The sequence below is a fragment of the Phalacrocorax carbo genome, chromosome Z (assembly GCF_963921805.1).
Source record: "Phalacrocorax carbo chromosome Z, bPhaCar2.1, whole genome shotgun sequence".
In the NCBI taxonomy this organism is placed as follows: Eukaryota; Metazoa; Chordata; class Aves; order Suliformes; family Phalacrocoracidae; genus Phalacrocorax; species Phalacrocorax carbo.
In genome coordinates this window covers 84883852-84910838 of record NC_087548.1, presented here as the reverse complement: position 1 = coordinate 84910838, position 26987 = coordinate 84883852, and the positions used below count along the sequence as shown (strand labels likewise).

Sequence of the window (26987 nt, the reverse complement as noted above, 5' to 3'; positions counted from 1 at the left end):
TTCTAGGTCTCATGTGGTGAGGAAAAAAAAATCCATTCCCTGTCTGTCTTTGCTTAACCTCAGACATCCCTCTTTTTTTTTTTTTTTTTTTTTTTTTTTTCTTCCTGGAGTGAATGATCCCTGTCTGTTTAGTCTTTCTTTTTTATTATGGCCGTTCCATGTCTTTGAGTATATTTGCTACTCTTCTCTGTACCTTTGCAGTTCTGTTGTATCCTTTCTGAGATTGGATCTCCCCAGGACTGTGCAGAGTTGAAGGCATGGGCATGCTCTGTCCATACAGTGGCTTGACTCAGGTCTTCTGAACGTTACATCCTAAGGCTGTAGCCTTGTTTAGAGGCAATTTTGCATGCATTTCGCATCATTCTTTTGAGATTTTTTTAATGTCTTACTATGGATTCCTTCTGACATTTTATTTGCCAGCTTCTCAACATTCTGGGATCTTTCTGTTAAGTGTGTGCAGGAAGTTTTAGTTTCCATTGTCCTGAATAAATTTATGTCATCTTACTATACTGACTTTTGCAGCAGTTTGGAGACTAGTACTTTGCATTCTTCTGTCTGAGTGTCTTTCACTTACGCTAACCACAGAGCCAGGCAGGCATATCAGTATCATTATGACTGTTACACAGACAAGGAGTAAAAAAGCCAACAATTGCCTGGTATCACACATCAATTTTGGCAGGTTTAGAATTAGAGCTTAGATCTTTCCTCTCTGCCCAAGCCTTTTAGCATGCCTCCCTTATTTGCTTATTAAATCTGGAGCTGTTCTTCTGTATAACTATAGACTTAATAACTGGGAATATATTGTTTAGGAGGCTGAACTGATGGATAGTAGTTGCACAGAAACTTGGAACAGCAGTAGCATTCCATAACTGCTTGGCCTCAGGCATACCGAGATTATGCATTAACGCTTAGTGCCAGTGCCCCTCACCTCTGGAGGTACCATGGGCTGCTGTCTGCTTGCCCTGTGAGCTGATTTGGTGGTAATGCCTCTGAAACTGAGACAGCGGAACACTCCCCTGCTGTTTGCTAAATGTCAGCACAAAGGAGGGAGGCAGGAGCGGGCAGAGGTCTAACTGGGACTGCAGGGCAGGGAGCAGGCTGTCCCCTGCAGACCCATGAGAGAAGGGGAGGGTGGAAGCGTGGCCTGGTGCTCTGTGCAGGGCTTCGCCTGTAGCTGCAGAGAACAAGGTGCGGCTTGGCCTGGCAACTCGGCTGATTGTGCGCATTTGTGCACGGTTGTTGGGTTCAGCGGAGGGAACAAGACCTTCTGTCCAGCTCTCTGCCTGCATGGGTACATGTGTGTACTGTTAAGGGTGTACAAGTTCCTGTATGATCCCTAGTCTGAACTGAACCTCACTGTATTTTCAAGTTGTGTAAAAGAAGAAAAACGTGGTTTATGAGCACTGAGAACGGCTCCCACAGTTGGTGGAATAGAGCCACTTTCTATGCATAGGTGTTCCCAGCGTAGTAGTTGAAATATTTTAATTCACCCTTCTCCCTTGCTTGTCTTTTCCCCTTCTATGTCCTCTCTGCTTCTCACTAGAATTGTTTAGGGAAGGAAGGTTTTGCCACCTTAGTGCAAAAATGCACTCGTGGAAAGAGTATTGTGTGCTCCCTTAAGTATGCTAGAGGAAGAAAGATTGTTTTAAAATAGAAGCAACATGTCACTAGCTAAAAAGGCCCAACATCAAAAAACAAGTCAGGAACATAAAGTGTGATGAGAAAGGCAAACAAATGATGGGGGAAATCTCCAGTTCTGCTGCTAGCAGCAAACGAGAGGTGTCCTGTCTCCGACTGTCATTCTGCTGCAATAGAAGACAACATGGATCTTGATGCGACAGGCCTGCTCTGAAGCTTGCGTTGTTTTCCACTTGGACTCACCATTATTTATGTCTAAAGTCACCCTGCGACCAGGCTTGAATGCTGCCTTTTCTGTGTTCCCTTTCAGGTTTCTTTTCTGTCTCCTGGCCATCCCTTGACAATCCAGTTGTGCACTAGTGTGTGCCATTGCAGCAGAATGCCTCCTCCACACACTCCCGGCTTTTGAACAGGGAAAGAAATACAAAGGCAATTACTTTTAACGCTAAAATGCTGCTTAACCCAGCAGCTAGGAGACTGCTCGCAGAACCTTTCTTTTAGCACTTCTATGGGCCATTACCCTGCTGGGATTAACAGCCTCTCTTTCCCTGCCGCACGCACCTTACCCCCATCACCTGCTTCTCTTGCACTTGTCTTTTCCCCAGGCACTAATGAAATTACCACTGAACCTGATTACAAGTAGGGGTAGAGCACTTTGACCAATGAACCCACACCTGTTTGTGTGGTTGACCTTTAATGATCGAGCTCTGTAGATGTGTGTAGTTTAATGTGTTTTTTTAAAGCCCGTTCTATGAGGAATCTGTAGTTTCATTTGCCATCAAAACGTGACCCCTGCTGGAAGAGAGGGGACATGGCTGTGACTTCGGAAGACGGCAGACAGCCCCCGCACAGAGAACGTAACAGTTGTGATCCATGCGACACGTCACAGCCGTCACTGACTGTGGGAAATCACAGATAACCAAAAAATGGTTGGCTTAAAAAGACTTCTTAAAGTATTCACCCAACTGCAAAACTTAAGAAAATTATGATTCCCCCCCCACCTGTGGGATTAAGTTTTACAGAATTGGAGGAACTTGTGAGCTTTTTGTGCAGGGGTGTGTGTTCCTTTTTTAACTGTGATCCTGGATATTAGAATCTGTTGGCAGGAGTTTCTCAAAAAACTCGCGGTAACAGCAATGTGTTTCAGAATATAGTTTTTTTCCTAGATTTAGACCACAGTTTGACATTTTCAAAATGGCATAATATTTAAATAAAAACAAAGAGACTGTCAGGCTGGTAGGACTTTTTTAAACATATGTCTAATTTACTGTGTAAGGAAAATAAATTCCATTTGTGAAGGCCCTAGGCCTGCTATGGTTGCCACGTGGGCAACTCTAATACAAATTGGTTTTCTGCTGGCTTGTCTGTTCCTTTTAAAGTGACCCAGCTGGAGTGAGGACCAATGCCTGTGAGGTTAGATGATGTCAGCGGGTAGGTGACAAACATCTTGCAGAAGCAGGTATTTCTGAAATGAAGCGTCTGTCAAAACAAAAAAAGGTGCATGCGAGGTAGAACAGAAACCGTGTTCCTGGGATGTAAGGGTAGAGAAGGTGGCTTGGTACCAGGAGGTTGATTAAGAACTGAAAAATGAGCCATGGCTTCTAGGAGTGAGGAGGGTGTTAACAGCAGAGGCTGCTGTCACGTCCTCAAATCCATGTTTGAGTCCAAGTCCAGTAATGACATCTGTCATTAATCCAGTCTCTGGGCCTTGCGGGCACGCTCTCTGCAGAGCAAGCAGAGTTAGCCAGTGATTTCTGGCAGGTACTGCCTTTGGTTCTTGTTGCAGGACCACGAAAGATGTTCTGGTAGAGAGAGTCTGTAGTAGGTTCTAGCTATGACAGTGTCCGTGCTAGCTTTCAGGAAGGGGCCGTGATACGAAGCCTTTTCTTGTTTGGTTTTGGTTTTTTTATGGTATCATAATTCTGAAAGGTTTTAATAAGCAATTCTTATAGGCAAAAAAGCTAATGTTTGTACACATAACTGAGCATGTATGCTATATTTATAGCTTATATAAGCTATATTATATATGCTTATAGCATGGTTAGACTGCCAGTTGGCTGAGAAGTCCCGGTCTAGAACCAAAGCGAGCACTGACATGTACTGAATGGTCTCAGAACTGGAGCCTGAACGCAGACTTCAGCAGAGTTGATCAGTAAGGTGGATCTTGGTCAGCAAGAGCTGAGAGCAGTCTGCATTCAGAGCTGGCTTCTCACAGACCTTGGTGTCATCTTGTTTCAGGTTTTTGAGGAGTATTTCTGGTTTCATTAAAATAGCACTGAGGTTTACATATCTCCTGGGCAGCCCGATGGGACTTCTGCGTTGATACCTGCTTCTCTAGCCAGTTAACCATAAAACAGGCTCTGCCCATGTAAACATTTGGTGGGGTGCTGAGGTTTGGTTTCAAAATAGGGAAGAGGAAGCAGCATAATTTTATAAATACTGCTTTGTTGTTAAAGACCAGACTTCCTGTTTGTGGATCTCAGGGCTGTTTTATTTCCACTATAAATGGTGAGAGACTGACCATAAACCTCATGTTTACTTTCATGAATTCTGATGCTTTCTACGTGCACTTAAACTGTTTTCAGGTGGCCATGACGTTTTGCCAGAAATAGAAATGGCAGTTAGAAAAAGAAGTTTCATATCAGCCTAATCTTTAAAAGCATTTTCTTCATTAGTATTAAAGACACCATCACCCCAGTGCTGTATCCATTTGTCATAAATATTACATTATTGTTACAAATCAACTGAGATTTTAGTGTTTTCATTTGATTCTTCCTTACAGTCTTCATGGAACAGCATATTTAGTTAGTAGTTTTTGTCTTTAAAGGCAATGAATTAGCCAGAAAGTAATCCCCAGTTAAAAAATACTCCTCTGGAGTAATTCCATCTACTTACAGCATGGACAATGGAACGCTGAGGCATAACTATTCTGTAAGAACTTGTACGAGTTAATTGTACAATGTAACGTATTAAGAATTTACCGATAGCGAACTAAAAGATACGAGCTTGAAAAGTTTAAAAATAAAAGATGGCAAAATCAGAGGGACTATTTCTGTAACTATATAACTTGAAATTTAGAAATAAGATGCACCAAAATTAAAGTGGGCTACAAAGAACAACTACTGAGGAGACCCCAAGTGGCCATTAAAACAGCCATGCAACCGAGTGGTAACTCCTCGCTACAGTCACAGGAGCTGTGACGGGGTGGAAAAATGGGCTCCATCTCCTCATGGAAAAGGAGTTCTTTTAGTACATGTTGCAAGAGCGCAAAGGACAGGTCTAAAAGCATTTTGGGAAGAGAAACTCTCACCTGATTTTGACAGTCACCACTGCTGAAGATAGGCGGCTCCCACCGGCAGCGCAGGCTGGCCATGGCTGATGGCGCAGTTACTACTGGAAAGAAGGGAAGGGGCAGGCTGCAGTTTGCTTTCGGTTTTTTGTTGAAGAGTAACGCAAGGGATACGGTGTGTAAAATATACTTCAGGAGCTCAGAGATTTGTCCCTTCTGTAAGTACAGAAAATTATATATTATCTGAAGATTCTGTTTTAAGTTTTCCCACAACTACTCTTGTGGGAGATGAATGCAAAACAGACCTCTGGTCTTGTCTGGTGTAGCAACGTGAAAGGGCCTGGGGTCTAGTTAATTTATCAGGCTTTTTGCACTCCTGTGTTTAGAAATTAGCCTGCTAAATCCAAAATGTCTCTGTCTGAAGGGACCTGCTTAAATCTAACAGTCCAACCAAGCCCCTGGTCCAAAGCAGGGATAATTTATCAGGCTGCTCAAGGACACATCCAGCTGAGTCTCCAGCTCCTCCAGGATGCTGCTCTGAGCAACCCGAAGCGGCAGATCTGGTCTCGTGTTCCTCTTTAGTCTGGAGCCGACTGCGCTTTGGTCATCCTCTCGTAGTCCTGCTGCAGGGGAAGGAGGTCACAAGACTTTGATGTGCCACTGAAATCTACTGAAGACTTACCTGGTGTATCTGGAGACATTTAATCTGTAATTGATGAATGAAGCTCTTGTGATTAGAGTTGCTAACGTAAAGCAACTACTGCTCATGTGTCAGCAGATGATCCCAGGCTGCTTCCACCCACCCCACATGGCAGAATCTTACATCTGGTCATCTCAGCATTTACATTAGTGGCACCTAATGTCCTCTCACGACAGCCACGATCTTAAATAGAATGACTATTCCATTTTGCTTTTATTTCCATTTTAAAGAAAAGTACTGCTGCGGTGTGAACCTTTATACGTTTTAGTGAGCCTTATTACTCATAAAGCCATAGCTTTATCAGCACACAGCAAATCTAAAAGGCATGCAGGGACTGGGTTAATTCAGGGAAGGCAGCAGTGCCTGTCTCTAAAGTAAAAAAAATATTAAAGAGCCTTTAAATTAATTTCAATTCCATTCATATCACATGGAATCTATACCTTATAATGCAAGCCCTCCTCTACTAGGAATGCTAACTGTAGCTGTACGCTTCTATGGGAGACCTTATCTTGGGCCGCATACCTCCGGGACACAGGGCTCTACCCACCCTGGGGACAGTGATGCACAGACACCAATATGATGGATACAAAATGTCCGTCTATTTGGCTGCGTCACACGCTTATATAGCTCTTGCGGTTCCTGTTCCTGCCACTCCTATGGGGAGGAGTCTATCTTTCCGTCACAGCCCGTGATCTTCCGGTCGCCGATCCCTGTCTATTCCCCTACATCTCCCCCTCCCCATGCTACTAAAATTCTACAAAGCTACTTGCGTAAGCGGATACATATTGCGGTCAGGTTGATATTCATGTAACGCTCACAGGCGCTCTTTGATTTGTCTTATAACACAGCATAACAATGGCAGCCCACAAGTAACCATGATTACTACACACAACAAGATCCCCCCAATTATTACCATCCAGTTCCAGTTTATATCTCTCTTTTGCCGCCCTTTCCCAGTGTCGCTCTCGTTGCAATATTGCTTGTGATCTTGTCAAGGAGCTCATTTCTTTTCCCAATGGCACGGCTAGCATGAGGATCCATGTCAGCAGACCCTGCAAAGAGACAACTCAGAAAGGGATTATTCATTGTACATCCTTGCACAGTTCTGCTTTCACACACTTTGCAGGCACCCATTCTATGCGCCCCTCATTCTCAACCGCGGCGTAGCCCCTCCCCAGGCATCTCAGTTTCCATCCTCTCTCCCATTGCTCACTGCCTGGGAACCTTACTCGTACCTGCGGATAGCGCTCGCCTGCTTGAGCCTTGCCAAAGTGCTTCTCCACTGCTGTAACTTGCTCCTGCCCGCGTATAAAATGATTAAGCGAATATAATGCACGCATTAAAATAGTTTGCTGAGCTGCTATGGGTATAGTTCCCTTATACCCCTCCCCCTCCCCAAGCTGTATTATTTTTGCTTTCAAGGTGCGATGAGCGCGTTCTACTATAGCCTGCCCTGTGCTATTGTAAGCAATGCCGTGTTTTAATACAATATTCCAAGTTTTACACCATTCTTGGGTACTTCGAGCCCGAAAGCACGGTCCATTATCTGTTTTTATCTCGGTAGGCTTTCCAAGCCACGCCATCACCGTGGTCCAATGCGTAGTCAAGTGCGTTGCGGTCTGCTTCCGATGTTGAGTAGCCATGATGACTCCGCTATATGTATCAACTGTAATTGCCAGGTGCCTTCCGGGGGCCAACTGTGGGCATTCAGTAAAGTCAGTCTGCCAGATAGAATTTGCTTCCAGTCCTCGAGGGTTGTCTCCTGCCTCCCACAATGGCGAGTGCTGACAGTAAGGACAGGTGGCTACTACTTCTCTTGCTGCTCTTATTGAGATGCCACACTCCTTTGCCAAGGCTTTAGCACCCAGGTGCAGTTGTTCATGTAGTTTCTTTGCCTCCGCCAAGGTCCAGACTCCCGCGGCTGCCTCATCAGCCATGCGATTCCCCTCAATCAGTGGTCCAGGCCCTGTCTGATGACTGCGAATGTGAATTACTGTCACCGTTGCCCCTCGCTGTGATAAAGCAATCTCTGGCATCAAGGCAATTTCTGTGTGTGGTACACCCTCTCATTTCATGGACATGACTAATTTATACACATATAAGGAGTCTGTGCACACATTTATATGCCGATCTATATCCTTTCGCAGGGCCATCTCTAGCGCTTTCGCCTCCAGCCACTGCACACTTTTACCCTGCTCCTCATACGTCTGTCGCATCCAACTATTCCCTTCTTTCCACACTACCGCCGCTCTGTTTGTCTTTGAGGAAGCGTCTGTGAAATATGTTGGTCCTGGGTGAGGGGTATCCAAAACTCTACTATCCACACTCAAATCTACCACTTTGGCTGTTTCGGCCCACTTCTGTACCGTGCCTGTGACGATTTTCCCTGGGTATGAGTATACTGCCAATTGTATATCCTCTTCGCTCTCTACCACCTTCTGCCATTTCTCCCCATTCCACGGCACTGTCAGCTTATCTGGCTCTTTCCCCAAAATTACCTTGCTTTCCCGTCGCAGCCGCCAAATCATTCCCGCAGCTACCTTGACTTTTGTGGAGAATGCATCGTTGGGAACCTTCTGATATACCCATCGCAGTGGTTTTTCTTCCCCTGCTCGTATTTGATATAGCAATCCTAACCCTCCACTGGCGGTCAGAATCCAACCTGCAATTAATTCCTCCTGGGGGTCCCACCGCCATACTCCTTCCTTTTGCATTTGACGTTCTATCATCTGCAACTGCTGGACTGCCTCAGCGTCTAAACTCCTGGGCTCCCGTGGGTTGGTCCCTTTCAGCAACGCATAGAAAGGTTGCATCTCCTCACCGGTGACGCGCACGAATGTCCGCAACCACTGCAGTGCTCCTACCAGCTTCTGGACATCGTGTAAATTTTTAACCTTAGGTGTAAGTAAGTAAGTTTAATAGGCTGAGCTTGTATGGAATCCCCTTGTATTCTAGCACCCAGAAATCCACACACTGGTCCTCGCTGTACCTTTGCCTCAGCTACCTTGAGGCCCTGTCCCGCAAGGCCCCTTTGGGTGTCTGAAAAGACTTGTTCACACAGCGCCTCGGTGGGCGCAGCTATGAGGACGTCATCCATGTAGTGGATCATGTAGATTCTCTCCTGATACTGCTGCCTTACTTGCTGCAATGCAGAAGCCACATACCTCTGGCAGATCGCTGGAGAATTTTTCATCCCCTGCGGAAGTACTGTCCACTGCCATCTACTACCTGGTTCTGTGCGGTTCACTGCAGGCAGAGTAAAGGCAAATCTCTTTCTATCATCTGGATGTAGCGGAATGCTGAAGAAGCAGTCTTTGATATCTAAAACAATGACTTGCCATCCTCTTGGGACAGCACTCAGATCTGGTAGGCCAGGGTGGAGAGGCCCCATGTCCTCCATTTGCTGATTTACTGCTCTAAGGTCATGCAGCATCCTCCATTGGTTTTTATCTTTCTTTTTTATAGCAAATATAGGGGTGTTCCACGGGCTCATCGAGGGCTCTAGGTGCCCTGCTTCGTGCTCTCGTTTTACTATAGCTCTTACAGCCTCTGTTTTCTCTGCTGTCAGGGGCCACTGCTCCACCCAGACGGGCTGTTCGGTTTTCCACACTAACTTGTGCTGATGAAGCCCCTCTGAGGCAGTGGCCCTTATGCTAAATTTTTCAACCCGATCCCCATCTGGGCAAGGGCGTCTCGCCCTAACAAGGGGCTTGCTACCCCATCTGCTAGTAGTATGGTCACTACGGCCGTGAGGAGCTTCCCTGCGTCCTCGTCCATGACTTCGAGTTTCACAGGGCAAGTACTTTTTCTCGTCTGTTGTTCTCCTCCTACCCCTATTATATGCTTTCCCATGGCAAGGGGCCAAGTTGGTGGCCACCGTTCGAGTGGCATTATTGTGACATCTGCCCCGGTATCCACTAACATTCCCAGGCATATTCGTGCCGGGTAACTCGGTTCTTGTGGGGTAATCATCACTGCTGCCATGGGTCTCTAGTCACAGCCTATGACCAAGGCCACGCGGGGGCTGTAACCTGCAAATCTTGCCCCCCTGCGTGACGGTTCACTCCCCCTTGGCTCGCTACGGTGGGCCAAGCTCCTGGCGTTGGCACTGTGATGGGGGTCATTTGACTCATAGGAGGCGCGAATCCCCCTCGCTTCGCCCTCCCTTGGCCGTTTCCCGGCCTCGTAGTTGGACAATCTCTTGCCAGGTGTCCTGGCTTCCCACACACCCAGCACCTCCCTACTGGGCGCGCTCCTCCTCCATTACATCCTCCCCTTTCCGCTAACGGGCACCCAGCTCTAAAGTGCCCTCGCCGGCCACACAAGTGACATATCGGCCCCACCCCGGCTGCTTGCACCATCGCCCTTTCTTCGCTTCCACAGTCAGGGTTCTGGCAGACGTGCGCTCCCGCACCGCCATGCTGGTTCAATGCTTCCTGGCGCAAGACATGCCTGATGGTTTCACCCAATGGCGCCCCTACCGCCAGGGTGCGGAGGATATCTTGTGTTTGCGGATTTGCTTGATTTCGGAGGCAATCCATAAGGACTGCCTCCTTGGCTGCTGGTGGCAATTCTGATTCTATAATAGCCTTTTGCAACCTATCACAAAACGTTGTAAATGGCTCTGCTAGACCTTGCTGTATCTTTTGCCAAGGTTCTGCTTTTTTCTCATACCTGCCCACTTTGCTATACGCTCTGCGGGAACTCTCCGTTACCGCTTGCAGCTCCCTGCCCCTTAATTCTGCTGCTTGCAACTGCGGGGTTTCCAGTCCTTGACTTCTGCCAGTGAGCCGGTCAAGGGTGGTCCCCCTCAGCGGGTGGCCCGGAACTGCCGCCGCTTGCTGTACGAGGGCATGGCAGGCACTGTGCATTGCCTCCTTCCAAAGTATGTACATTGTGGGAGCTAATATTGCTTTCGCCAACTGCTTAGCATCAGAGGGGGTCAATGGCGCTGCATGCGCAGCGTCCAGCAGCAATCCTACTCCTTCGTCTTTCAGCCCCTTTTCTTTAATTTCTCGCCATAAAGTTCGCACTAGTTTGGCACCTATCGGCGTCCACTCCACTCCTCCTCCTGGAGCTAATCGGACAGGGATGATCCCGGGCATCTCTATCCTTACTCCATCGAGGATACAATCTCTAGCTATCAGCCGCCAGTTAGGTAACGCAACTGACTGTCGCTGGGGCGCACCCTTCGTTAAAAGTCCTGTCTGCTGCCGAGTTACTTCCCCTAGTGCGTGCATAGCCTGCTGCAGCTGCCGCAGCACGTCCTCCGGAGACCCCTCCGGAGCTGCAGCGCCCCGGGCCTCCCCTTTTGGCGGTCCCTCTCCTCCCTCCTGCTGACTGGTCCTCCGAGTCCCTGCTGTTTTGTGCCTCTTCTTTGCGCGCCGCAGGCAAGCTGCTCTCTCTTCCCACATACGGGCATCGGTTTCTCCCCCAACTTCTGATTCGCTGCTACTCGAGGTTGTTCTATACCCTCCCTGCCCTCCCCTCCAGGCACCCCAATCCCCCTCCTCGTCCGACTCCCATCTCAAGGGTTGCCCCGGGAGCCAGTCTCGAGGGTCGGGCAGAGGGCGGTGCCGCTGCCGGCGCTGCTTCCGGCGCCGGTCATCTTCCTCCTTCCGCTTCGTCACTCCCGCTGCGTCCGCTGCCACGTCACTCTCCCCGCGCGCCTGTGCCAAATCGTCCCAGGGGTATGCGGGGGGGGGACACTCTAAAGGCCCCGCTGGCCCAACAGGGAGCACCGCTGCTTCCCGATCCACCTCCTTGGGAGCCTCAGACTGAGTCGCTGGCCAGGCTGCTCCGTCCGAACTCTCCCCTTCTTCCCCACCCCCCGCGATGCTTGCCCCTGTCTGCGTCCCCACCGCCCCTCCTGGGTCTCTTTCCGGGCTACTGTCGCCTGTAGCACCGTGCAGGCACAGCCGCGCCTGCCGCCACATCTCCTGATCATCCCGAGCTTTCAATAGTAATCGGTGTATCTTTCCCCAGAGCTGTATGTACTGGGTTTTTCCCATCATAGCCCTTTCGGCTAACTCCTCTTTAATCCTCACCCACTTATCCTTATTAAATATGTCTGCGGGACTCCGTATGAGCCCCTGCGTAATCATCCATTGGATGGCCTTTGAGGTAGGCGCCTTCGATATCGAAGTACCATATTCCTTCCCCAATCCCTTCAGTACCTTTACGACTGAATCCATGGCGCGCCCGCCGACCTGCGGCTCCCCGTCCCGCCCCTGCCTGCCCCAAGCTCTCTTTTCCCCCCGGCGAACCTGCCAAGCCTCCCCGCTAATCACGTCGGGGTCACCACTTGTAGCTGTACGCTTCTGCGGGAGACCTTATCTTGGGCCGCATACCTCCGGGACACAGGGCTCTACCCACCCTGGGGACAGTGATGCACAGACACCAATATGACGGATGCAAAATGTCCGTCTATTTGGCTGCGTCACACGCTGATATAGCTCTTGCGGTTCCTGTTCCCGCCACTCCTATGGGGAGGAGTCTATCTTTCCGTCACAGCCCGTCATCTTCCGGTCGCCGATCCCTGTCTATTCCCCTACAGCTAACATTAAGAGTTAAAGAAAATACTCATAAGAATAAAACTCCACCAACAGTTTCAGTAATTCAATAATTTATTCATCTAAAAAAGTGTGTAAAAGTATATAGCTCTCATCCACAAGGTATATATGAATGACATTTAAAATGGAGGTCTTTATTATTATTGTTTCTTTTTATCAAAGTCTTTTTTTTTTTAGTGTATTGTACCAGCGATATACTGTAGATTTAAAATGAACTTCACATTTTTTTTTTGTTTTCTTTCAAATTGTCGGCTATATATAAAAGAAGCTCACTGCAAAATGCTCAGAGAGAAAAAAAAAAACAAAAACAAAAAACAAAAAACCAAACCAAAAAGGAATTCAGAACTCCCCAGAAATGTACAGCTTTTACATTTAAAAAAGGTTCTGAAATATACGTACAAGCATGCTGGACATTCCCCACCCCCTCCCTCTCCCTTTAGCTCAGACTTAGGCATGCCTCAGATTTAGGCATGAATTTCCAAAGTTAGAAATTAAAAAAAAATAAAATAACTTTCTTCACTCTGTAGGAAAGCCAGGGCTTGTACATTTCAGATTAATTCAGTAAAAAACTCACAAGTAAAATAATGCATATTTAAGGGAAATATTATACAGAACTTTTCACACTGAAGTACATAAGATTTTTCTTTAAAATCTATTGCCATTCATTTATTTTGCACAAAAACATATAAATATGTCACCAGCTTCTCTTAACTTAAAAAAATTAAATAAAAGACACCAGATGAAAACTACTCCTTGCTGCCCTTTTTTTATTTTTAGTTTTTGCTTAGAACCAGGTTTCTGGGGAAGAAACACCCCTGGATAAAAACGGCCCATTTAAAAAGAACAAACAAAATAATAATCCAAAGTTCAGATGAATCCTGGGAACAAATAACCCCCAAATGGTAAAAGATTACAAATGTCTACTTTACATTTTTTCCTCCCCAAGTTAAATTTTTTTTATACAAGTTTACAATCTTCATCTTTTTATGCTCTTCAAAAGGCCTTGAGAATTTTCTTTTCTGATTAAGAAAAAATAGTGCTGCAATATTTTTAAAGTCAATTTTACACTGTACACATTAGATACAAATGGTTTGATATCAGGTTTTTTTTTTTTAACCTATACATTGCAAAGAGGATACCCACATGGGAGGTTTGGTGAAGAGAATGAAATAATCCATTTACAGGTTACTTCTCTGACTTCACCTTCTCGTTACACAAGCAATTTTTTTTATTATTTTATATAATTTGTTTTAAATGTTACATTATCTCAAGAAAAATACTTTTTAAAATCATAGAATTTCATTTTTTTTAACCAGAACATGAAAGTCTTTTGGAAGAACTTTAAAATTTGTAGGTTTTTCTCCACAGATAGATAACTAGGTCACACAGCCTGATCAAAGTGCCCGACCCCTCACGTAAGGCAGTCCATGCCTGCTGCACAGTGCAACAACAAACATTAGAAAATGGAGTTTAAATATAAACCCCTTGAAGCCTGGAATGAAGGAGTCATAAAAATACTTCAATTAGCCATTAACCTTTAAAATGGCAATCATTTTACTAAACAAAGTAACTTTTCCACCACAGTGGTATAACTTCAAGTACTAATTTAATGATATAATTTTTTAAAATTATTTCTTTGAAATAATATTCCTATAGTCAGAAAAAATACACCAGATTTGTAACTGATTTAGTGTAAACAAAAACCATCTTTTTGGATGTGTACATGGACGAGTCTGCCCAGAATTAAAGGGCAACTTGGGTTTCAGTAAATACTTTTCTAGCATCACTAAATTTACTGGAAATATATTTCAATCATAGCTCTACAATAGATTAATTTACCACTTTCCATTTGCCCTTACATTGGGCTTCAAAGTATTTTTCCTCCCTACCTCTCACTCACTCTTCTTCCACTAGGTAGTGTTATCCTTCATCAAACACTGGCCATTCCGTGCTTTAACCAGGCTAAATGCAGGTGAGAATTCCTTAAAATACAAGTATTTCCTTACCAGAACATGATTCTCCCTTCCCAGCTTGGACTTTGATTGTTACTAGCTTCACTTTTGATTTCTAGGTCAGACGAGTGAGAGGTATGTAGATAAATAACCCTACGGTGGAACGGAGCTGGATTTTTTAAGATATTCTACTGTTCCTGGTCCTTTAGAATTTAATCCCTCCCCTCCCCAAACTTAAAAATAAATAAAGTATCTCCAGACCATTCATATCTACATGGACAGGTAACAAATGCATGCATTCATCCCAATCCACTCTGACAGGAACTCCAGGCAGACAGAAAACTCCAATATTTATACGACATTACAATTGTGTGGGTTGTTGTGGTTTTGGGGTGGTTTTTTTTGGTTTTTTTTGTTTGTTTTTTTTTTTCCTCCTGCAAAGTCCCAGTTTATGATGATCGAACAACAAAAGTTTTGGACAACCCCAACTGGTCACTACAAGGTATTTTTACTTGCAGGGCTGAAACTGCTCTTGGTTGTTTATCAGAGTTCCTAATGCAAAAAGATACTGTAGTCTTCCTTAAAAAAATAAAATATTAAAAAAAATAATCACACTGACCAGTAGTTACTGGGCCACCAAACTAACACTGGCTTGAGGTTACACTGTGTTCACTGTTATTGGATGTTCCCAGATTTTGGACTGAAGCTGCCAGAGATGTCAATGGGTAGTTTAGTTTTGAACACTGCAGAATTCACATGTGCTTTTGGAGGAACAGAAGCACAGCACAGGACTGGTCTGAAGAGAAGCAAAATCGTGATCTTTGCAGACTGTGGCACGTTTCTCAGGTCGAGGGGAGAATAAGCCAGAAGAACAAGTGCTTTCGCATCTATTAAAGTATATTCATGATGGCATTGTACAACTGAGTGAGCACCACAAAGTGGACAGGAAGGCAGGAGCTGCGATCCTGAGTGGCAGGGTTACACGTAAGCCAGGACAGTGCATTGTACTGCTCCAAAACGAACCTGCAGAAGAGAAATGCAGAGAGAAATGAAACTGGGATTGTTTACTCCTTCCCTTCCTGTCTTTTCTAGAAGATCTACTTAAACTTAGCTCTGTTTTCTCCTGGAGACACAGCGGCAGGAGGACTGCCTGGCTGAATTAACAGTGGTGGTGGTGGCAAAGTAGGAACCTCACTGAAAAGGGGAGGGGGAAGCACGGATCTTTAGTTTTAATATGTTTGAACTGGAACCCAGCCCTCTGAATGTAGGCCCTCGCCAGTACGTAGTAGAGATAATGGAATCATAGAGCAATTTAGTTTAGAAGGAACCTCTGGAGGTTTAATCCACCACTGTATTGAAAGCCTTGAGTATTGAACACCTCTAAGGATGGAGGTCCCACAGGCTCTCTGGGCAACCTCTGCCAGTATTTGATCACACTTCGTGTGTGATCCTGTATCTGATTAGGATTTCTCATGTTGTAACTTGTGTCTGTTGTATCTCCTTCGTTCCCTGTGCACTGCACCATCCTTTTACCCAAAACAAAGTCCGTAGCACCTCAGGACAGCTGTGACAGCTCAGTCCTCTACAAGGATGCAAATTCAGATCTTCTAGAATAATACAAACACCACCGATATTCTTAGATTATTCGTCAGTTTCCTGCTGATACCCTCTACTTGGTGAAATGTAAGTGTTTGCTCACTGGTGTGTTCCACGCTGTATGCTGTCTCATAAAACAGATCTTTTTTCAGTCCCCAACAGGTGGGATGGAGGCAAACAGTGGTTATCTTGTACCATAAGATAAACAACCCTGTATTAACTCAGGAATAATATCTCCTTTATATCCCAGCTCCTCAGATACTGGTATCAGGAAAGTACTTTTATCTCCATCTATAAATCAGTTTCGTTTGGTGAGTGAAGATAATTATCGACACAGTCCAGATTAGACCACCAACTAAACAGAACAATCTTTGGGCGGCAAACCAAGGTGTCCACTCTGTAAGGAAAGCTGTTCCTAAGTTTTCTTTACATAGTTTTCTATAGTGTGGAGAGCTAATGAGGTAACCCTCCAAGTCCTGCTCTTTGGTGGTGGAGGTTGCAGCTGTAGTAGGAGTTGCCTACTGCTCTAAGACACACACGTAGGGCATAGCAGAATCATAAGCTGTTGAGGAAGCTAAGAAATAATTTTGCCAGGTTGACAAGAAAAGGTCCCTCTGAAGTTTCAGAGCTCAGTCCCCTTAACCTCAGGGAGGAAATGCAAAACCTAAAAGGTGTTACCTCAAGACATCTGATGTAGTTTTAGAGTCAAGGGGGTGAGGAACTCACTGAGAATTTCTGGCAGGTAGGAGCTCATCTGTCTGCGCTACAGAGATATGGTGATGTAATGAGGCCTGTGTAAAGGAGAAAAGCACAAATTAACCCTTAGAAGCACATACTTCTAAAGATTCACAGTGAACAAATACATTCTGAATTGTCTCAGGACAGCACAGAAAGTTGGCAATTTGTTGTTGAACCCACCATGACCATGAACTTCCATAATAACTATATTTTTGAATAAACCGACTTCTCTTTCTGACTGGAATCCAGGATCTTTGGGGAGAAAGAAAAAAAAAGTTCAATTGTGTTCTCAATTTCAGTCAGGGAAGAAGTGATGAGGGGGAACACTTGGGATGGGTCAGTGTTTCTTTTGGTATTTCGGTAGCAAACCATTCCATTTCCTCAAACTCTCCCAGTAGGAGAGCCATCAGGGAGTAGCACAGGGAGGTGGGGTGTGCAGCCAGAACGCTTGGTGCCGCCTCTGTCCCTCTCTGCTGTTACGCTTTCTCAGTCTGTCCCATCTTTATTCTGGAGCAAGGCTTGTGCATTAGTTTATACAGGAGTAGGAAAGGGACTTCTCATTGATCATGTGCTGAGGGTAGAGCAACCATGTCAGCCTTTCAAGTGGGAAGCGAAATACGCCACGTGGCCTGCCGAGGCAAAACCTCTAATTTATATTCCTCCAATTATGGCACGCACATTAGAGGTGAAATGCTTTAGCTCAAAAATACTTAATCCAAATCAGACAAAGATGATTTGAATCTGTATGCCTCACATGCCATACAAGTTTCCTAATTGCAGCGCGGTGCAGCATAAAGGAGACAGCACCACCTGCTCACTGACTGGTGTACAAGTTACTGCATGAATTCAGCCCCTTGCTTTTATGGAAAGTTGTCCAAACCAAAACGGTATGTTCCAAGTCAAATTAAACATTTAATTCAGCCTAGATCTGAGAGAGCAATTGTGTTGGGCTGGGGGTGGTGGTGTAGGGAAGGGTGGTGCTCCTTCTCTCTAGTACAAATCTAGTATAAGCTTATGGAAGGAATTCATAAAGTTGCCTGGAGCTCTGCTGATTATGTTTTTACTGCTGGAACTGAAACATAGGCTTTGGATTACTCATTCACAAAAAAAAGGTAATTTAAAGTTTAGCAAAAAACTTCATCTCTAGCTCCTAAAACGTGGTGGTTTATTTTTCATATTATTTTGAGATCTCTGTTCTGTAGGTTTGAAGAAAAGCACATAATTCAGGGAAATCTATCCAAGAAAAGTGCAGAGTGCAAGGAATAAAGTACTTTGCTGGCAGAGGTGCTATACTGAATAAAGCCTGCCATGCTGACTGTTTAACATCAGTCCCAAAATTGCTTTTTTTGCACAAGGGAAGAACTGAAAAATACTGAACACCTTTACTCTGATAACTGCCTGACAGACATGGATGAGAGAATTCAGTTAGTAGACTTGCAAAAATATTTGGTATTTGTTAATTAAGCTGGGAATGGATAAAGTAAGTGGTACTGTCTTTATATATGTCTCTATATGTTGTTTGCTTGAATAGTTATGCGATGCTACTCAAGGCAGATTTTTCACCTTCTTTCCATGCTCATTTTTTTGATTCACTCAAATAAGAAGCTGCATGACACTCTACAGGGATCAGTGAATCTCTAGTAGCTGAACCAATTCTGCTGTACACATCTTGCAAGCACTTGCGGTTCTGGAATGGAAGGTATCAGGTTCGCACTGACACTACAGACTCCACTGTGCAACTTCTACAACTAGAGAAACAGAAGTGGATAGTAAATGCTCTTATCTGGAGGTGCTACGCTCCATTCTAAGTTTTAATCTACATGTCATAACTGCATTGTGGCAGAACAGAAGGTATGTCCCTCCTGTCTTAAGCTGACTGAAAATGAAAACTGGGACACTTCCATAACACTGGATACAGCTTTGATGATTCTATATTTAGAAGCTGCCAAACTATTCAGTTTTCAGGTAAGGGCTTTAGGAAGAGAGAATTATGTTTTAATAGCCAGCTATCTTAAGTAAATTTAAACCTAAAGATTGTATTTCCATCTCCAGTACGGTCACCGTTGTGGTAACATACAAAGCCAATATTTTCAAAGAAAATTCATAGGCTATAAATACAGTTGTTCTTCTCTTTCCCCTGTGAAAGGATACCAGGACAGACCTTCAGGAAGAGGGGACACTGGTTTTGTGCCTGAGGACAGGATGACCAGAACCACTGCGGAAGATTCTCAGCTTTGGCAGTTGATACGAAGTATCCCAGAGCAAGAGGTTGCTGCTTTAGTTCTTCGGGGGCTTCTCTGGAAAGGAGACGTTCGCCTTGGCTCTGAAAGAAGAGTTGAAAAGGCAGGCTTATTGTTTTATGTCATTACACCCCATTAACTTTGTTTACTAATTACTCAGTCCTTAACGCAGTTCTGTCTTGTTATTATTGGGCTATTCTTTAGTCATTCGTGAATCTCAAAGTTCCCTAATCCCTTCTGTTTTCCCCTGTAGTTGGGTTCTCCAGACTTATGTTCCAGGATCACTCTAGATTCCCAAACAGCAATGTTAACCTCCTAAATTGACCCGAGTACATGTGGAATTTGATGCTACAGAGTAACTGACACGCATTGGGCTATGGCTGTGAATCTGAACAGCTTCTTGTGCGTGTGCAGAGAGTAGACCAGTTTTGAATTCAAGATTTAAAAGCCTCGCAGGCTTTTCCTATACATATCAAACACAGCAGTTTGTGCTACAGATCTTCCTGACGTAAGCTAGCAGGAGGGTGTGTTACACACACAAATACAGAAGAACAGTGAGTATCTGCATCTTTATAAGCTTGGCCGTACTTGATTTTTCAGTGAGTTACATTGCTGGCTTAGAAGAAAATTGCTATACTTGCTATTCCTTGCTTAGGACACTGGACAGAAGATACTTTGCTTTGTTTAGATTGGTGCTACCAAGCAGAGGTGAAGCGTGGAGAAAAAGGAACAGCTACCCTGCTTTTCAATTTACATCAGTTATTCATTTATTTATATACTGTATTTTTGCAGTATTAGTTACTCATATTCTTATATATGGACGACAGTTATTTGGAGAGGAGAGAGTTAAACAACAAGAAACAGGCTGTAAAGCAAATTTCATCAGAGTTTGAGTCGCTGCCTGTCAGCATATGTTTGTGATTTTATTGCTGTAGAGTAAAACCCACATGAACCTTCCATACCCAAGGCTGTTGGATAGGAATACTTGGTGTGAGCTCGCTTACCTCACCCTGTGTGTGTGTGTATATATACACATATCCTTATCTATATCACGAACCGCGTTACCAAACCTGCAAGGGTCGTCTTAGGTATCAGAAAGGGCGACTGCCATTCCAGTCTAGGGTACGTTCCTATTGATATGCATTTGTTTTTTGTTTCTTTAAACACCCTTTATTATTTTGCTTTCACTTTTATTTCATAGAGGGCCTATTTCATAAACGCAAAAGATGCCTGCAAAGTACTTTAACTTGCAACTTATCCCTGAAGAACTGGGATAGCAGTTCATTGAATCCATAAATATCTTTTAAGTCAACAGGTTAAAAAAGCCCCAACCAAACAAAGAAACAACCCAAACTCAAAGCCTTCACTGCTAGTCCTTTGAGCAGGTCTTTCTCCAACAGTAATATCTTGATCAGGAATCAAAGTAAGTTAAACACTCCATAAAGCTTGGAGAAGGCTGTGGCTCACCTGGCTGCAGGCACTGAGCCTAACAGCGAACCTTGAAACCGGCTGCTGAGCAATCAGGACTTACACTGCTAAACTGCAGCAATCAATTACCGGTTACATGGACGAAGGCTTGACCTTCTCCGACCCACAAGGTAATGATCACACGCTGTTGCTTTTTTAAAAGCAAAAATTACACATCAATTACTAGGCCCTTGTTAATGGTTAAACTGAATTACTATGACAGGGTCATCTAGAAATGTCTCTAAGTTCTTTGGTCATTAATCTTTCGGTGCTGTTCTTAAGCCACTTGGATGGAGCTCCATTGACAGTAAGTTTTGCAAACATTTCTAAAAGTGGTACAGAACAGAGACAAACTGTAAAGAGTGATGAGTTGTGATTTACGGTCGGAGAGTGTAGTAACAATTTAAAACTTCTGTTTTGCCCACATAGCAGTTTGAAATAAACAAGTGACAGTAATATGCAATTATTTAGCCTTTGAAAAGTGGGTTGGAGTATTAACACAAGGTAAGGTGGTTGCATACTGAGATTACAAAATACAGTGCTAGCATTTTTGTGGCTGATGCAGAAGTTATTTTTCACTCACAGACTGTATTGAGCTGACCATTGAGGCACTTTGGCGGAGGTTGCAAGGAATATACACTTCATCCTTCCAGGTGGTGAAGCCAACACCATTTAGGTAGTCATTTTCAGGGAGCAAGAATTATTTTCTTAAGATACCTTATCTGCATTTAGAAAAATGTACCGCATTCTTACAGAGGCTGAATGAGCAGCATCATTCATGGGCAAATAGCTGTACGTATACCTCCTCTAAATACCTATTCATTACTTCCTTTCATACCAGATTTATAGCTTCTCTTGATGACACTGTTTACTGCCACCGCCGACAGTCACAGATCCAGATGCAGTTACTTAAATTATTACAGATCACTAAACCAGACCTCTTAAATGCACAGGGTTGTCTGTTTCTTGTATAAAAGTAGACTGTTTCTTTAATAAAATACTGTATTATTTAGTAAACAAGTAATATGGTACTGCTTTAAAATCACTTTTTCTAGAATAAAACTTCTCCAGAGGAAATTATGAAGCATCAAACTTCTACATATTTGTGATGGAAACCATTTTACGAGTACGGCTAGGTACCTTACACAATTAAGCATATGAGTAGAAGAGTTCCATCGAACATGATCCAAATTATGCTAAAGTTGATTCAGAAAAATACCTTGAATTACGAAAAATAATTTGCATTTTAAGTAATCACTGGTGTTGGAACTGACTTTAGAAAAGCCACTTCAAGCAAAAATAACTTACAAACACTATGTGCTCTGGGCTAATTTTTACTAAGGAAACAACATTTGCATAAACATCCAGCACCTGCGGAGTTTCTATGTGTAGGGTTCCCTTCTTGCCTCCCCTAGAAATTCATGTGAACAGAGCTGTCATGTCTTCCTTTCTCTCAAAGACTTGTCACTTTGTGCCAGCAACATTCCATAGGATTTTCCAAAATAATAATAAAACAACAACAAAAAAACGCATGAGTACAGGCTAAATTTATACAGGGTCACTAGATGTGGCTCTGCCACACACACCCAAAGCTTTTTCCTCCTCCTTCTCCCTTCCTCTCAATTATCTGATACACTAACAGGTAACTTCAGAGGTGTAAATAGTCAGGGCAGACACATCTTCTGCAACAGAATTTAACAAGCACCTTCAATTTTAACGTTAATTTCTGCTTGCTATTGATATAATTATGTTGGAAATTCTACAGGAAAAAAACAATTTTGTTGGAGGATTTGAATCTTTTGTATGTTTCATTTTAAGTAGCATATGCCCTGAGGTGCTACAGCCTTACCCTGCTATGCTGGGAGTGAGATCCCCCTCCAATGCCAGATGGTGATCCAGGGGAAGGAACTGGGGAGGAATTTGGTGAGGAGTGAAGATTCCCTGTTATTAAAATTCTAATGTCATTGTCCATGTCATCTGGGAACGGGAGGTCAAACATGTCATCTGAAAAGGAAAGAAAAATAATTTCCAATGTGCTGTACTAATTTTTGTCAGGAATTTTTTGTAATTTACCATTCCCTTTAATTTATTATCATTCTTTTTTTTTTTTTTACATACTCTAGAGGCAGATGAAAGCAGAGATAAACACTGGACTGTTTAATCCTTCTTAGTACCTTTAACTGCAACCACAGACTTGAAAGGAAAAGTTGGCAGATGTCTATTAAAATAATTAATTTTAACAATGGCCATAAAGTTAACAAAAATCCCATCCTACGAGCTTACTAAAACTCCAGATTGAATTTTGCAACAGAAAAAAAGACACCTCTCTGCAGTTGGTCACAGAAATCCATTAACAAAATACTTGAAATACATTAAACAAACCTACGTATGTTACCCTCAGCAGGTGCTGCTCTTCAGGCTTCTAGTGCTACACACCAGCGCGCTGGCACGTTTGCTCAAAATATCTGGGAGCAGCCCTAGCAGCTCCAAGGGTGTTGCTCAGGGACTCAGTAAGGGCAGCAAGGCCTGCTCCACGCTCACACGCCACGTACTTTCATTGTTATTTCAAATACTGCACCAGGATTTCCTGCAACGCAGCTGTTGATATTTTACTTTCATCACAGAAATTAAATACAGTTGCATTATCAGAACTTGCTATTTTAATTTGGTTCATGTTGACATGTGGGAAGGGCGTAAAGATACAGTGAAAGCGTGTTTGCATTCTCTGAGAAGCACATTCCATTACTCAGTCATCCGAAACACAGGTTATGATGCGATGAATAATTTACGTGATGGAAAGCTAAGCCAGTACAAACACAAGAGCAAAAAACTGCAAGCATCGCGATATGGTTTCTAGGTTTTTTTTTTTCCTTATCCAGATCTCTCAGCAGGCAAAGACATTTAAACAGTATAATGACATTTAAAGTACATCTTAGGGGACAGAAAGGGACAGTGGGAGCTGTCTGAATTAACTGGATTAATTGGAAGTGCAGCCAAATTTATACTAAAACACATGGAACCCTAAAAGTCATGCATTTCTACCTATTATAATTAATTTATCTTGAAAAAGAAGGATTTACTCCACATGAAAATGGAAAAACATGTGTCAAACTAATTTCCCCTCAAGTCCTAGCGTTGAAACAGGCAGGTGGTTGTTTTTCTTCACCTTCTGAAGAGAAATATGGGATTGCAAGAGCAATGAATTAACTTAGTTTATTAAATTCTGTCCTACAATCTCAGTAAACAAAACAGAACTAATGTCATGCTCTGCTTAGCCTCCAAAGCATAAATGAGATGGGTAATAGCATAGGAAGCAGTTTAATCATTAAGTAGAACGGAGTTAAGAAAATTAAATTTAACACCATTTTGGAAAACGCCAGTTCTTGTACCTGATTCTAATTAGCATCTGAAGCACTAAAGGGCAGGTTAATGCAGGTTAAATATTTGTCAGCACAGCATTCAGTCAGGATCCTGGGGCCTTGAAAGGACAGCTGCTTAAGTATTAAGAGGGGTAACTTCCCTTCTGTGAGGCCCACTGAAATTCCAGGAGGAACAGATCAAAGAAGACTCTATCATTAAAAATAGTGGGCCTTTCTTCCTCTCTATACTGTATACCTTCCCTCTTCATAAAGTACTTCTGTTGTAAATGTTTGTAGTTACTCTTGGTTTGAATTATTTTACAGTAATTTTTAAGGATTTAGTTACGAAAATACTTTTTTGATATAATGTATTAACCAGAGTCTTGCTGACACAAACTATAGGGTTAAATATGCTCAAAAAAGCACCTTGCCAGCAGAAAGAATTCTCAGGTTGCTCTATTTCGCCTGTGTTACAGGAAGATTAGAATTCTAAAGCAAGCACCTCCTTCCTCTCAAGCTTTGTACACAACAGGGCCTGAAGCGAACCGCTGCTATAAAACACAAGTTGGCCTGGTCAAGTCACAACAACAAGAAAAAGCATTTTATAGCCTGTGCCATTTTGCATATTGATTGGTCAACATCACTTTTGGAATAAATCAGTATGATCAGCTGAAAACAGACCTCAGAAAAACACAGTCTATCATCCTGTATCTATAAAGTACAGTGTTGTTCTCTTTAAATTAAGCGGGGGTGGTACGGAGTCCGTGGGAGAACGCCGGCCCACCCAGTTTTCATCCGTGACCGGTAAAGCTCTGCTGGTGTTCTGAACAGGCTGCTGAGCCCTTGCAAGTGTTTCACCCCTCGCGCTCACTCATCATTCGTAGGGCTGAATCCATCCTCATTGGGGTAATTTGCTGGTGCTACCTGGATAGTAGCAGAGGTTGGGAAAACCAGGATGTGGGTACAGGAGGCATCCTGAGGGGTGTTCAGCTGAGATGACTGCAGATTCAGCGCAGTGCTCCGGCCAAACACCGAGCCCATAGTGACAGCATCTTCCAGAACAGAAGCAATGGCAGAGACATTAATTCGCATCATCTTCAAAATATATATTCTGCATTCAGTTAATTTCTAAACTGGGTTTGGAAGCTAATACAAGTCTTTAAAGGTTCTTTTCTTAAAAAGATTAAATTACTAGAAGAGCTTGAAATTAAGATAACAAGTTGTAGATAAGCTTTAGTTCTGTGAGTCTCCATACAATGCCCCACCTTTCCTTTCATTCTGCTGCCCCTTAATCGAAGATTTACTTGTTAATTAAGCAAGTTGAATTTCTTTTAGACACACACATCCGTATAATTATGCAATATACCCCCTTTGGTTGACATGGAAAAAGCACAACTTGCCATCTATTTTCTCACGTTACAAAAACTCTGCTTTGAAAATTATTCAGCTTGATGAGTAATTTTCAAGCTCGTTTAATTTTGTTCCATGTAGTAATCTTTTATTTCTAAACTAAAAAACCAGAGTCATTTGTCACGTTAGAAAGTACATGCTTACGTAATGCAACAAGTAGGTAAAGGGAACCTCAACATCTAATTTTATTTCAACTTAATTCTGTGGACTGCTGCTTGGAATTGAACTCTTTAAATAACTTAAGCATATGAAAAGGCAAGTAGGTTTTACCCTTACTCCCACTTACAAAGTCATCCGTTTGACAGTGGCACCCAGCAGTCTTTCCCCCAGAAGCCTACACTCCCAGTGGAGCATCTCTGTGGTATTTTTGGGAATTCTGCTGGCTCAACCTATTCTCTGCCACTTCTAGCCATGCTAGCCAAGGTCTTCTTGTTGGACTCCAAAGTCTCCCAAACTTAACGTGCTTATGTGATAAGTATGATAAAAGCAGACAAGTTTCATTGGCATTTAAATAGTCGGATAAAATTTACCTGGCATCACAACAAACGACCCCTGTGGCTCCATGGCAACTAAGCAGGCACTGAGGATAGAAGGAGAGTCTGCTGATGAGATGCCACACATGCGGCACACCTCCTTTAGCTGTTTGCTGATTGTCTGCAGGGAACTTTCCCCAAGGAGAATACTCCAGTCTGAAATGAATAAACATGATGACAGAACAGAATGGAGGCCTGAAATAGCCAGCACTTGCTTGAAAATAGCAAAATATTAATTATTGCCTTGCGTTTCTGTAACACTGGACTGCTCTGGATTGCCTCCTCCCCACGTAAGCACGGTGGGCGGCTCCACAAACCGGGTACTCAGGCAGTTACGCAGAGTATTTTATTCTGTGGTAGTTTGTTGGTTTTCCCACGAGCTAACTGTATTACTCTGACAAATGACTGAAGATGATGCACTTCTTTAAAAATGAGCCTTTCATTCTACCTGTAAGGCAGAGGAGGCGCTTTTCTGGTGTGAAACAGGGCAACATATAAAGATTCGTTTTTTAAGATTTTTTCGTGTTTTACCTTTACATACAAATCTTTTTCCTGAACTGCATTGATTCTGTTCAAAACTTTGTTACGAGTAAAATACACTAAAGCACATTTCAGTGGAGGTGCAGATACACATTGAAGAAACTACTCCTATCCATTTCAATGACATTACGTGTCCAAACAGAGGAAGGGAGTTGCTGATTAAATTCTTAATCTCTTTTACTGCCTTCACTCCATTTAACTCCCACATGTGTGATGGATCCCAAACTCCGTGCCGGGGCAGGCAACGGTTCTTCTTCCCCACATGTCCTATACGGGAGACGGCATTTCATTACTGCTTTTTCCCCCCGCTAGAGTATTTCTTTGTGCTTTCAGACTGAATTGTTATTTATTGTGCATGGTTTTTCAATTTTTTTTCCCATCTCATGAAACCTAGAACCTCTTACAGGTACATGTAGTATGAATACCAGAGGAATTCACACCTCCTTCAGTTACTAATGTAGAAGGACAAACACCCATGAAATATCTTTATCCTCCTGTCTAATTTATCTTCATGTTCCAACTCAGCAGATAGGATAACACAGACCACCCTCTCAGAATCCCATTTTTCTTCCAATCAGTTACCAGACAAAACCTGAGTAGTGGCCACAGCCATTAGAAATGGAAGAAGAGATGATGAAGGCATGCATTTAAATCAGCGCATGTATTTAAAGTGAAGTGAAGCAGTGCCGACCCTTGTTGGACTTGGGCACCTGCACCTAAACCACTCCAGATCTCCCTTTAAGTTCCCACAGAGCTGTCAGGAATGCTAAATTGGGGCAACTCTTTGCAGGCTGCAGAGAGTACCTTATTGTGGGTAACGCTGATTAACAGTTAATTTTTTCTGTGTGGCACACAAAACTGATTTTTTTTTTTTGGTTCAGTAACTTTTCTTGCAAGAATTTTTTGTTTAGTTTATGTTTAAGTTTAGGAATCAGAACTGAGTCCTGTTTCTA

At 43.3% G+C, this 26987-nt stretch overlaps 1 protein-coding gene and 1 long non-coding RNA gene across 3 annotated transcripts in view; both read right to left on the bottom strand.

Moving 5' to 3' along the window:
• Positions 1–2878: 2878 nt before the first annotated feature.
• LOC135310566 (uncharacterized) lies at positions 2879–12094 on the bottom strand. 2 transcript variants are annotated; one of them, XR_010370653.1, is made up of 4 exons: positions 11978–12094; positions 6541–6679; positions 4949–5143; positions 2879–3117 (listed from the first exon to the last, which is right to left on the bottom strand). It is a non-coding gene; the product is annotated as an uncharacterized LOC135310566 (long non-coding RNA). The 2 variants fall into 2 exon arrangements; XR_010370654.1 differs by having other exon boundaries at positions 11894–12031.
• A 1402-nt stretch (positions 12095–13496) lies between these two features.
• LOC135310686 (mediator of RNA polymerase II transcription subunit 13-like) overlaps positions 13497–26987 on the bottom strand; it is a 31912-nt gene continuing 18421 nt past the window's right edge. Inside the window, 6 exon segments of the mRNA XM_064439568.1 lie at positions 13497–15174; positions 16426–16538; positions 18647–18808; positions 22042–22197; positions 24428–24603; positions 25492–25650. Coding sequence (XP_064295638.1) covers positions 15042–15174; positions 16426–16538; positions 18647–18808; positions 22042–22197; positions 24428–24603; positions 25492–25650 — 899 coding nt within the window. The 3' untranslated portion in view covers positions 13497–15041.